General features: G+C 31.5%; 1 protein-coding gene across 1 annotated transcript; it reads right to left on the minus strand.

Annotated features, from left to right (window-relative positions):
• Positions 1-83: 83 nt before the first annotated feature.
• LOC149885293 (uncharacterized) lies at positions 84-5,426 on the minus strand. Its single transcript, XM_090095594.1, has 3 exons — positions 5,052-5,426; positions 330-3,659; positions 84-228 (listed from the first exon to the last, which is right to left on the minus strand). The coding sequence occupies exons 2-3, from the start codon at positions 3,646-3,648 to the stop codon at positions 146-148; spliced, it is 3,402 nt and encodes a 1,133-aa protein (XP_089951720.1). The 5' UTR covers positions 3,649-3,659; positions 5,052-5,426; the 3' UTR covers positions 84-145.
• Positions 5,427-13,358: the final 7,932 nt, after the last annotated feature.

Genomic DNA, 13,358 nt, shown 5'->3' on the forward strand with positions numbered 1-13,358 from the left:
GTTTTCACGCTAAGACTCTGTAAATTACATAAAAATTGATTTTTATAAAACAGAATAGCATTACTAATGAGCGAAACAAGCTGTTGTTAAGAAACCGAATATATTTACATTATATTCAAAAACAAAAACAAAAGTTACATGCAAGTCAATCGGTCCATTGGATTTCGTGTGTATCTGCAACATTTTCGTTTATCAAAAGTGGCTCATTTTCTATAATATTTTGGCGAGCTGAAATAATAAAAAGTATTAAGGCATTGTTTGTTGAGTAAATGAACAAATATCAAAATGTCAGAGCTTCGTTGAAAAAGACGAAAACCTCAAGAACTTACCTGCTCTTATTTGGGGTCTCATGAAACGAAAAAACCATCTCACCGGCACAATTAAACACGGTAAAAAAACTAATGAGAAAGTTACACAATCAAGTGCTTTGACTAATTTGTAATACAGTTTGTCGTTGAGAATCGGGAATGTTCCGTCGCGAAGAATGGCAAACAACGCTAGCAAAAACAATAGAAAGGAGTCGAAATAGTTCGTAGCTTGATCTTTGAATGGGAAACATGTCGCAAATGTAACAAACAAAACGGTAGAGGTCAGAGTGACAAATTCGTCTCGCGCAAATTTACTAAGAATTATAATTAATAGCTGCGAAAAAAAATAAAACGATACAAAAACGCGAAAGTCATCAGCGAACTTTCCGCGAAAAGACTCTAGCATTCCGTGTTGACGTGCAATTATTTTAAAGAACCTCCATTGTTTCCAAAAGTTAGTCATTAATACCAGCGGAAACCCTATAACGATAAGCAAAATGCACAGCACTGCTATCAACATGTAAAAACCATGAATTCTATCTCCGTAGTGGTGTACAGCATAAACATACGGGCGGTCAGGTTCTCCGGGAAATTTAACAGGTTGAAGTATAGCGAGTGAGATTCTGGTAATGTCAGCATACGTAAAAATCAGTATCGCTGTAAACACCTTCAGTAGGTGAGTATTTTCTGCTTCTGCGTTCCTTTCTAAAACTCTCTGGACTCTTTTGCTGTATTCAATTAGCTTTTGGTGTAAGCAACTGATGTTTGAAATTATGATCAAGGAAACAAACAAACACACAGGGAAAAAATAGTTAAAAAACGTCTTATCTAAGTTATTCCAATCGTTAAAAAGACAAATGTCATTCGTCATTCTGTTTTGCTGCAATCCGTTAAAGCTAATAATACCAGTAATTGCGCACAACAAGGGCGACTGGTTAAACACGTTCTTGCTTAAATGGTACGGTAGAACTTGGTAAAAGTAAATGAAAGAGTTAATCCAGTTCTCGTAAATGCACACGTTCAAGAAGACCATACAAAAACAAGTGAACAGGAATATGCCGGCGAAGAAAAGTAGCAGCCACAACAACCAGTTGTAATCGCCACATCTCGGAAGACAACGTTCGCTGCCGAGTGCTACTGTCGTGTTTGAGGAACACACAGAACACAAATAACCGTGTCTTCCACTGTTACATTGTTGATTAGAGTCAGACGTGTTTAAGTTACAAGACAAACGATCACACGGTTTGCAATAACCTTGTGGGCATGGGTAGGTTGTTTCAGCGTCCTGTGCAACACCTCTTTCAGAAATATTCGCGTACATCCCATCTAAGATTGAAACGCTTCCGTCAGCATTGCAAAACAGTCCTTTTTTACGGTTTTTCGCGTTACTACAAACGCATTCTTTTTTACCTTTTGAATAGGAGTAGGCAAATGGGCAATACTTGCGATCGCCACGCAGTTTAGCAACGACGTTTTCAAAGTAAACAGCTACAGTGAACGCAGTTCTAGGTTCTCCCGTTAGCACGAACTCTATGGAGTTGTTTGCTACGAACGTAGAGTAACAGACTGCGGAGTCATCCACAACAACGTCCACAACAGTCGAAACGGGGTTGTTTAACTCGTCTCTCAAAAATAGCGAAGGTTTGAAAAGCTCACCAGGGTATTTGTCCTTCCAGTCCGATGAGTTTAGCTGCAGCGTGATTGGGTTTGTAACGATCAAACGTGTGCCAAACTTCTTCTGAAGCACGATTAAGCTTTGTCCACTTTTCATACAGTTTCTCAATGAAGTTACAAATATATCATTCTCGCCGTCCTGTAGCGAAGTATTGTTTCTAAATGTCACACTGCCTGTTTTTTCAATGTTCATAAAACAGCTGTATCCTAAAAGATCCTCTGTCAAGTTAGTTCCGAAAGGCCCAGTTGACTCTACGTAGATTCCACCGCCCTTGAATGCTGTGCAGTTAAGAACGGTCATGGTGGCGTTTTTTTGCACATGTATTCTAGAATGCTCGAACAACGCGAGTGCTGCCCCTTTAACACCGTTGTTGTTCCAAAGATGGAGCTCACCATTAATTATAACGTCTGACATGTCCAAAACTATCGCCGTATTTGAGATCAGCGTAATGTAGTTGTAGTTACGGAAAAAAACTTTGCAATAAAGTGCAAACAAAGCGGCATACCCAACAAAGCTGGGTAAGTTCTGTGGGGAGAGAGGTTTTTCTGATACATTCACTGAACTAAACACCAGGTTAGAGCTCTCGGCGTATATAGATTGTCCTACCGTTCCATTGTTGCAATAAAAAACGCAGTCGGAATAAGATACATTCATCATGATTGTTTCGCTATAGTGACTTAAAGCACCGCCAAGCGGTGCGTGATTGTGTGAAAAGTTGCAGTTTGTGAAACCTACTTCATTGTTTATATTTGAATCAGGTATTGAATTGTAAATTCTAAACGCCCCTCCTTGCAATACTGCTCGATTTTTGGTAAAAGTTGTGTTTTTTACCAGAACTATATTGTTGTTCGAGAAATCTATAAAAAGTAATAAAAACCCAGCTCCAAATATGCCTGTATTGTTCAGGAACTGGCAACTGATGATTTTCAACGTATTATTTTTACTGGCTCCACGAAATGCCACACTTAATCCTGATCCGAGTATAAAAGAGTCCGCATTAGATTGTAAGTAGTTGGAGTAACCTGAGTTAAATCTAAATATGCAATCCTTAAAACTTATAATGGCAATGAATGAAGAATTTTTTTGGATAATAAGGGCTCCACCTCCAAATTGAATACTTGCTGGTATTGAGTTGTTCTCGTAAATCACGTGACTAAAACTTGCTTCTCCCGAACTCTCAAACAATACAGTTGAGTATCCAATGTTCCCAGTAAACCCCACTTTAAAGAAGGAAACATTTGTAACTCTTTTAAAGTAAAGAGCTGCAGATAAACGCACGTCGTCTTCGGTTTTGATCAAACCGCATTTTTGAATTGTAATTCGCGTGAATGAAATATTTTTGCAATCATCAACAAAAATACCAGTGTTATTCTTAATGCACGTCAAAGAAATATTGTCCATAGATCCAGTTATCAAAAGCCCATTAATATTCTTAAGAGTTTGGTTTTCTGATAGAACCTGGTTGTCTTTTAATATTATGCTTGTGTTGTCAACTAAATGTTGAAAAGCCTCTTGTATGCTCGGACAATGCCAATCAAACGTTTTTGTACATGTTCTGCTCTTAAAGTTAGAGTCTACTACAATCGTACGAGAAAAACCATCGTTTATATCAAGACATGCGATTGAAGTAAGCGATTGTAATACAGTTATCAAAAGTAGTTTCATCGGACTTAAAGCTATAAATATACTGTAAATATTGTATATATTTAGTTTAAATGTAGTTTATATTTTATATATATATATATATATATATATATATATATATATATATATATATATATATATATATATATATATATATAACTGATATTAAACATCTATAAAAACATTTGCATAAAAACAAAGCCATCCAAAAACAACTTTTCACTGAAAACTTTTTATTTAAAACGAGATATCATAAACGCATCTTTTACTTTTAACATCTAGTCTTTATATTTAATATATAAAATATTATCGTAAAACGACTTAAAGGTCACAGTTCGTGATTAATTGTTCATTTTTCTTCAAAACTTTGTAAAACTTAGTTTCGCTTTTGAATGTAAAGCTGTTTTTAATCTAATCATATTGCGCTGATAAGTTGTCGTTGTTTTTTGTAGTGGTATTAATGTGAAATAATTTATAGGACTTCTGTAATGTTTCGTAAAATTTTATAAACCTTTAATGTTTAAATAAAGTAACTTAAATAAGATTTCACTTTTTTTCTTATCTTGATACTTTTTTGATACTTGTCTAATAGAACGTTTTTATAAATCGCTGTCACAGTAAAACTTGGAAGCTGGTTTAAAACCACCGAACCACGTAGTAACAATCGATTGTATTATATTTTCGTTTATATTTAAATTTTACAAAGATTAATACATTAGTTTAAATCACTTTTTTAAAAAATACGGATTTGAAGAGAACGAAGCGATAAACCATTTATCTAAAATTTAATCTAAAATAAAAATTAAAATAATTAAAATGGGGAAATCTTTTTGAAGGTAGAATAAAAAAAAGCTCATCAATTTGAGATCATATTTACTTTTATTTTTAAATTTTTCTAACCAGTTTAGTCTTCCATGAGGTGGCTGAATTAGTCGAAGGCTGTGAAAAGCAAAAAATTGCCAACAACTAATGCTTTTCTTATGATTTTTTTATGTAACATTTTAGATAATATTCTATTTATTATAATAAAATATATCTATATCTTATATTAAAACATAAAAAACGTATTGTATATTATATATTTGCTATTTTTGGTTTAATAACTTAGGTATATCAACAGAGGTACAGAAAATGTTAAAGTTATAAAACTGTTTATGTTTTTAAATATTTCACGTTCGTCAACTTTTATACAGTTTATTTATCACTCATAATATTTTTCTATATTATAATATGCATGGTTTTCCTAACAAGTATATTAATCTTAATATCTTCATGTAAAATTAATCTTGTATTTCTTAACTATCAAATGCAGAGTACCGGAAGACAAATGCATGGTAAACAGCTATAGCATATGAAAACACCCAACTAGTTTTATAGAATAAAACTGGTGATCTTATGAGAAGAAAAACATTGATTTTACTTACATTTTGAGACTGATATTCTATTTTATTCTTTGAGATACATTTTTTATATAAGCTCTCTGTTAACTATCAACTATTGTTATGACTTTAGTTTTTGTAAATGGATACTGCTAATCTTCAAGTCCTGCATAAACTTTGCTTTGAAATTCTGGACTCTTAACTGGTTTAATTTGTAGAATCCAGAGACTTATACGCTTTAGTACCTTAATGCTGGAACCATCAAATGTCCGAGATATAAGTTTATGCTGGTTAAAGAATTATGTTAAAACGTTTTGGTCTAAAAATCAAAGTGAAGTGCTTTCTAGTCTGAAGTTGAAAAGTAGAAAAATATACAAATCGCTGACATTCGCCATCTTGAATATTGATTAATTTTATTAATACTCTTAAAAGTTATCTTTTAAAAGTACAAAAATGTACAATACTTTTAAGTTGTCTTTTATAAGTATTAACAGCCTGGTTTTTATTTTTTATAATAAAGAATGTGAATAATTTTATAACGCAAGTTCTATCCTTGTATCTGAGAATCCTGTCACGTTTATTTATTACACCCCACTTTGTTTTAAGAAATGAATAAAAATTTGATTGTTAATTTTTTTTATTATTATTACATATCAAAATAAACTCTAAAACAACTAAAACTGTTTATCTTAAAAGTACATATATTTAAATATTTTTATCTTACAAATACTTTTTTTAAGAACCAAAAGAATGCGTTTCAAAAGAATGACATATTTTAATGCTCGTTTTGTCTGAATACTCTCAAAAGAATTTTCGCGTGCAAGATAAATTTTTATAGTAAAAACCAGGCTGGCAATGATTTGCTTTTGAAAGCAAAATCAATCGTTAAGTTAGTTTACTCAAGATGGTGAATATTTACAGTTTGTTGTATATTTTTCTTTGTCCCTTGTTCCTTCTAATTTCCTTATGCCTTGTTCGTATTGGTAAACTATGAGCTATACTCAGACATCTACTGGCCGTTGTCCTCAATTGATGTTAATTGTTTCAGCCAAAAAAATGTCACCAATAGCAATTTCTCTTTAATATTATTATAGGTAGTATCACTTTTTGTAAGCTGCACATCAATACCCTCACTTAATCAATTGCACCCCTAGGTGCCCTTATGTTTTACCTTAAAGAGTAATACGTAATGGTATCCATGGCAACAAATTGGTTAAGTAAGGGTACGGTTTACAACAACAGCAATGGTGATTTTTGTGTTTTTAAATGCAAAAGTTTTGCCAAATTTTTAGTGATTTGTTACGTATAAGGGTCTGCGTCTCGGAATCGTTTTCTCGAAATGAACCGGGAAACGCGTAACTAGACGAGAAATTTCCCGGAAAAAAATAACGAGACAAAGGAAACAATTATCCCGGAATAAAGTTATAAATCGGGACAATTTTTTTCTCGGAATTTAAAAACTGTGTCCCGGATAATAACGAAACGTTACGAGACAGATCAATTATATTAACTAAGGGTCTGCGTCTCGGAATCGTTTTCTTGAAATGAACCGGGAAAAGCGTAACGAGACGAGAAGTTTCCTGGAAAAAAATAACAAGACGCAGACCCTTAATATTAACTAGATATCTTACTCGCGCTTTCGCAGTGAAGAAAATTTTTTGCCAACCAAGTTTGTTTTGCCAGCCAGAAATGACGCACAGTGACTCAAAACAGCAAAAAAATGGCACTAAAGCCCTCACAGTTTTTTGGTAAATATAGTGCTCTTTTTTAAATAATATTAAATTAGAATGATCATTTATTTAAAAAGTAAAAACAGTTTTTTAATAAAACTTATATTTTACATTTTATGGTTAAAAGAAGTTAAAAATTTTAATATTATTTTCAAAGAAATCTAAAAAATTAGAGATTTTTATTTAGTAAAAATGGAGAACTTTTAATTTAAGTTAAAGTCTATATTTACTTTGAAGATAATCTTGTAACTTTATATATTTTTTGAATTTGAGTTTTTTACTTGTATCTTGAATTTGAGTTTTTTACTTGTATGACTTGTTTTAACATATCAAATATAGTTTCAAGAAACATTTTTATCATCATATGCTACTTAGAAATTTGTTTAAATGTTTTAATTTGAATGATGATTTACTATTCAAGAGGTGCTAGATATTTGAAATAGCATTACTTAACAGCTTCAGTATTTCCTGTATAATATACAAGTAACATTTACTTAAACATTACAGCGAACGTAATGTGATAATTGTCAAAGAAGTTATAACATAAAATGTTAAACAGTGTAAAGTGAAAAATGATATAGAGTTCTTAAAAATGTTTCTGATATATATTAATGATTTTAAAAACAACAACAACAAAAAGGTTAGATCTTATCCCGAATATACGTGAATTAGGAGTGGATAAATTACCATTTTGGAAGGATTTACTTAACGAAATCAAATAAAAATGAAGAAATTAGCAAATAGAACATAAATTAATGCTACTTTAGATAGATTTATTTCAAAAGTGAAGAAAAAAACTAAAACAATGTGGTAGAAATTATGATTCTTTTATAGAAAAAGAAGACCAATGGCTTCAAGAAAATCTTATGACCAATAAAAGTAGCCATTTTGGTTCTGGAAAACCCCATAAACAATGGGTGGTCCTTAGAGAGCAAAGGAAAAGAGAAAAAATAAAAGAACTAGGTATTGAACATCAGCTCTCTTGTTAGTCCCTGCAAAAAGTACACTTTTTAAAAAAAGTCAAACGTTTTATAGATCAAAAAAGTTGAAGACACTTTGGATAAAATCTTTCCCTTAAATATAAGTGTAAAACAAACTCTTGCATTAGAAGTGAATACTGACCTCGGCGGTAAACAATATTAAATGATCAGAAACTTAGCCCTTGGACATATATTTATCCACTTCTTACACGATATTTTAGTGGAAAAAGTTAAATACTATCCCAAAAATATTTTTTTCCCCCTGATTTCAGTTGCTATTTTATTACCATTTTTATACCATTAACTTTTATAAAGCTGTGTTTATGTAGATGGTATAACAATATCAATAATAGCAGCTGAAATAAATAATTGTAATTGTGTCAGAAATTCATTATTTAAATTTCACATTAAAGATTAACTAGTATATCTCGTTATGTCTCGTTATGTCTCGTTAAAAAGATGTAAATTCCGGGAAATTGTAAAGCTCTTTTTTTGTCCGGGACATTTCGTCTCGTCTCGGTATCGTCCCGGATGTCGACTGAAAATTGAAAATTGTCTCGATATTTGTCGCTAATCGGGACAAAGCTTTTAGGATCGTTTCGTCTCGTCTCGATTTAAAAAAATAACGAGACGCAGACCCTTAGTTACGTAGCATTATTACTTTTAACAAAATTTAACTATTAAAATGCCAAATTAAAGCATCAAGATAGTTATACAGATTTTCAATCATGAACTGTAAACAAAATGAACATCGATTTGGGCTTCTAAGAAATCTAACCTTCAATTTTAACTTTTTTATTAATTTTAGATATATGCTTCTTATACACTTAATTTCTTCTTGACTTCTTCTTTTCTTCTGTAACCCATTTAGATTTTTTCAATTCTTGGTTGTTTTTTTTTCTTTTCTTCTTACCATCCTTTTTCTGTAGTTTTTTAATGATGTTAGTGAAACAACCTTGCGACATATGCCTTAAAGCGGTAGTTAAAACTCACTCAAAAATCCAATCAATAGACCTATGTGACAAGAAGAAATACATAAAATGTAATCAAGTTGACAAACTGACATCAAAAAGTTGAAACCTTAAATACTCGGTACTGTCTAATTTGTACAAAAAAAATTTCTTTCTTTTTTTATTACTTCTGATCTTGAGTTACAGGTTGTCAATTTGTCTTTTTTTTTTTTTTTTTTTTTCAATTTTTTTAATTTTGAAAATAGAAAAAATTGAAAAAAAAAGAAAAAAAAATACATAAAAAAGATTTTTTAAATTTAAAAAATCTTAAAAAATTGGAGAAAAATGACAACTTGACAGCCTGGAGTTATCTACCACACCTGCAGAAAACTTTCTGAAATTTAACCTGGTAAAAAATCTATCTGATAATGCAAACTGAAAAATCTTTTTAGATCAACTGTCAGTGTGTAGATATTCCTAGGTACAATAATTTGTTCCAAAAATATCTAAGTTATCTCCTTATAGTTATCTCCCTAAGTTATCTTCATTACCTTATTATCATATTGATCATTTGAAAATATTATTAGCATCTTTTGATAATTTTCGGGATAACTATCATCGGGATAACTGAATCAAAACCTACGCCATAGAGATGTGTCTACAATTAATGTTGATTTATATGTATATGTATCTATTCATAGAACAGCTAAAATTAAAGAGGGTGCGCTTCGATGTATGTTAAATCTAGCTCGAACTTTAAAATTAGAACTGACTTGATCCTGCTTAAAAAATTAGAACTGACTTGATCCTGCTTAAAATACCTCAGTAATAAACTCTGAAAAAAAGCAACCTTATAGTTGGTTACTTATATCGTCATCTGTCAACGTGTCCATCTGAATTCGTTGATCACTACCTAAATCCTGCTCTTAAGCAAATTAGCTTAGACAAAAAAAAAAAAGTTTATGGGAGATTTCAACTTTTGCTCAAATGAAATGTATCCCATGAGGCTTCATGTTTTTTAAAAGCAATGTTTTCAAATTCTCTTTTTTCTTTTATTGTATAGCCTACGCATATAAAAAAAAACCATTCTAAGAAAGTAATTGATAATATTTTTCTAAGCCTTTGTTTCTTCTGAAATTATTTTAGGCAACCTTGCCGTTTCAATTTCAGATCATTTTGCTCAGTTCATAATAATGCCACATTCTAAAACGCAAACTTCGCCTAAATCTATTGTTCGGAAGATATTTCAAATGTTAAATAGGATGACCATATAAAAAAAGAGAAATGATGTTAATGAGCCCATCAAAAAATTTATTGATTGTATTTTGAATAAACATACCCCTTACAAAAAAATTAACGAAAAGTGAAATAACTTGTGAAAAATGTATTGTAGGTGGTTAAATAAGGTAAGTATGGGTATTAAGGCCCGGCGGGTAATAAGGCCCACTAATCCAAAGTTAGGGAAAAAATAAATTGCGAAACTTTTTTTCGACATTAAAATATTAGAGTTATCTGGTTTTATCACTGGCAGCAAAATAAAATCAGCATTTCTTTACCGCGCATTTGACAAAGGTGGGCCTTAATACCCATACTTACCTTATAAGTCAAGTAGTTGGGGAGTGGAAAATAATTAATATATAATACAAAATAAATAACATAATATAAATTAAATTGACATAAGAATCAATTTCTAATATCAAATGTTTAAATCAAATCAAAGCTTTGGGTTGATGCATAATTAAGTTGATGCATAATTATCTTGCCGCATTTTTTACGTCTTTTGTTTATTAAAAAAAATTGGCGTTTTGCGTGCTTTTTAAAAGTTATTTTCTCTACTTCCTTCAGTTAATAAAAATCCGTGTTGAAAAATCATACTTATGCTCGCTACTACTTTGAGAAGTTGGAAAAGAGGCGAAAAGTTGAAAGGCGGAGAAAGGTTGAAAGGTGGCGGATTCCTTTCTCAATCTCAACAAATTTTTTGGTGAGGGAACAATCAGTGTAAGCCAAGTTGAATGATGGTTCAAGAGATTCAAAACGGATGACACAAACCATGTAAATAAAGAAGGAAGAAGGCGACCATCATATTTCGACGGCCCTTTTTGAGGTCGTTGAAGAGAACGAAACCCTTACAACACTAATATCCACGACTTCAATGTCAACCAATCCACGATTGTTTGTCGTCTCAAAAAGCTATAAAAGGTGTGGAAACTTGCTGGATGGTTTCTCACAAACTCTTTAACAATAGCAAAGCCGAACGTCTCCACATTTTTACCAATTTGTTGCAACAAAATGTGCAAGCTTCATTTCTGAAGAATCTCATCGTAAGTGATGAATCATAGCTGCTCTTAAAAAAACGTGAAAAGGAAGAAGTTTTGCGTTTTCACCGGGTGTTTCTCCAAAAGAAAAACCAAAAGATTTTCACCTGTAAGAAGAGTGTGTAGTGTATGAGTGTAAGAAAAGTGTGTATAGTGGGACAGAAGAGGAATCATCCACGTGGCATCTCAAACGGCATTTGTTATTAGTGGAATGACAACGAGGACAGTGTCGAATTACAAAAATGACAAGTGGCAGATCAACATTGATATCTCGCTTAGCTTGAGCGCTTTAACGCGTAAATTGAGGCAAAAAAAGACCACGAAAAATAAACCTGTCTAATACCACGATAGTTCCCGTCCTCATATTGAACGTTGTACCGTCGCATCAAATGTTAATAAAGGATGGAAGCTGCTCCATCATCCCCAAAATCGACCAATCGAAGCTCCTACAGACAACCATGCTAATCGTTAAAAAACTGGCAAACAAACAAAATATACCACAATTAGAATGACTTAAAAACCGATGTCAAAGCGTAGATTGCATCCAAGAACCGTAAATTGTTTTCCCATGGGATCAACTGTCTGCCAAGCCAATGGGAAGCATATTAAAGCTCATGGGTTAGACATCATAACTTTTAAACACTGGTAATCCAGCATTGATGCAATTTATTATCAATCAACAGCTTAATTGGAATATTTTTTTAAGTGATATACTTATTTAAGCCTGCTAATATTCTAAAATTGTAACTAAAATTTCCCAACTTTTTATATCTCTATTACACTATAAATATATTATATCTCTATTATATTATAAATCTACTATATTGTATTTCTATCATATATTATATATCATATATATTATATATCATATATCTCTATTTGCAATTTGACTGAATTTCCCTTACCTTCCATTTTGTGGTCAAAAACAACGTGAACAAACCCATCATCAAATACCTTAAAAAAAAAAAAAAAAGTTCCATTTAATAACTCTTAAATAACACTGTGTAACACAATTTTAATAACTCTTAAATAACACTGTGTAACACAATTTTAATAACTCTTAAATAACACTGTGTAACACAATTTTAATAACTCTTAAATAACACTGTGTAACACAATTTTAATAACTCTTAAATAACACTATGTAACACAATTTTTTTCCTTGGATTCAAAGTGTTAAACTTTAATCGCTTACATCTAAATATTGTCAAGAAATGACTGCATTGACCACAAACATTGATTTTATGATCACATAGTCAAAGACAGTAAAAAATCAATCAATAAGTTTCAGTTATTGACTTTTAAATTGAATTTGCCATGGCCCAGGGCCACTATATGGATTTTTTTTTTTTTTAATTTAATGAGATCGATATTAATCAATGAATGTAAGTTTTTTTGAGTCAACAAAAGTATAAGTATAAAAAAATGCTTACAAAATAATTCATTACAAATAAATAACAGAATATTATCATGCCAGGTTCAGATGTTATCATGCCAGATCCCGATGTTATCATGTCAGAGCCACTGTTCATAGTCTCTTTGGTGATCTGTGTTAAAACCTTTTTTTGTTCGTTTTTTTTTTTTCCGTTTGCTTTCCATTTTGTATTGGTCAGGGGGCACAATTTTGTCCATTATTTTTGTATTGGTCAGGGGGCGTAAAACATTTTTCAGTGCTCCTTATCACCTCGATCTTCTTTTTTTTTTTTTGGGGGGGGGGGGGGGTTCTGTATTTCTTGATGCATCAAATTTTTTTTTCGATGCCATTGCATCACAGGTTTTGTAGGTGCTTTGCTTGACATGATTTGCAATCTCTAGTAATCATTTTGTGTTTTTCGCAATTTTTTCCCAACGACATAGGTTTAACAACAGGTTTATTAGCATGTTTTTTAAAAATATGTTTATTCATTTCTCATTGAGTTGAAGTATTTGTAAGAATTCTGTTAGGATCAGGGTACTCAAATGTTGAATAAAACTTTCTGAAATAAAGATCTACAAATTATTTTTGCTTTCAACCCAGGACCTCCAACTACCTAGTGCCAGACCTACTAACGCAGAACAAACCCGAGTAAAAATTGTAGGGCTGTTAAAATAGAAGAATTTTACATAAAACTTGTAATTTTGCGTCTCTGTAAATACGAAAGTTTTTTTTTTTTTTTTTCAAATTTGCAAAAATCTTTTCTGTGATTTCTTTTTGTTATAGAAGTAAATGATGAAGGATTAATTTATTTCAGATTACAAAATTAGCTGGGAAAATGATAAATTGAAGGAGATGTAGCTGCAAACGTGAACTTTAGGGATGGCACTTTTACTTCCTTTTTTTTTTACTTACTCAAGTAAGTAAGCCTTTATGAAAAAGTAAATTGCGTATATAATTGTA

The sequence above is a fragment of the Hydra viridissima genome, unplaced genomic scaffold, assembly GCF_058129835.1.
Source record: "Hydra viridissima isolate aposymbiotic clone 2 unplaced genomic scaffold, HvirCarnegie_v1 scaffold_8, whole genome shotgun sequence".
In the NCBI taxonomy this organism is placed as follows: Eukaryota; Metazoa; Cnidaria; class Hydrozoa; order Anthoathecata; family Hydridae; genus Hydra; species Hydra viridissima.

Coding starts and splice junctions, on each gene's coding strand:
- LOC149885293 (XM_090095594.1), bottom strand. CDS start 3,648: ATGAAACTACTTTTGATAACTGTATTACAATCGCTTACTTCAATCGCA. Junction 229..329: donor GAGACCCCAAATAAGAGCAG/GTAAGTTCTTGA, acceptor TTATTATTTCAG/CTCGCCAAAATATTATAGAA.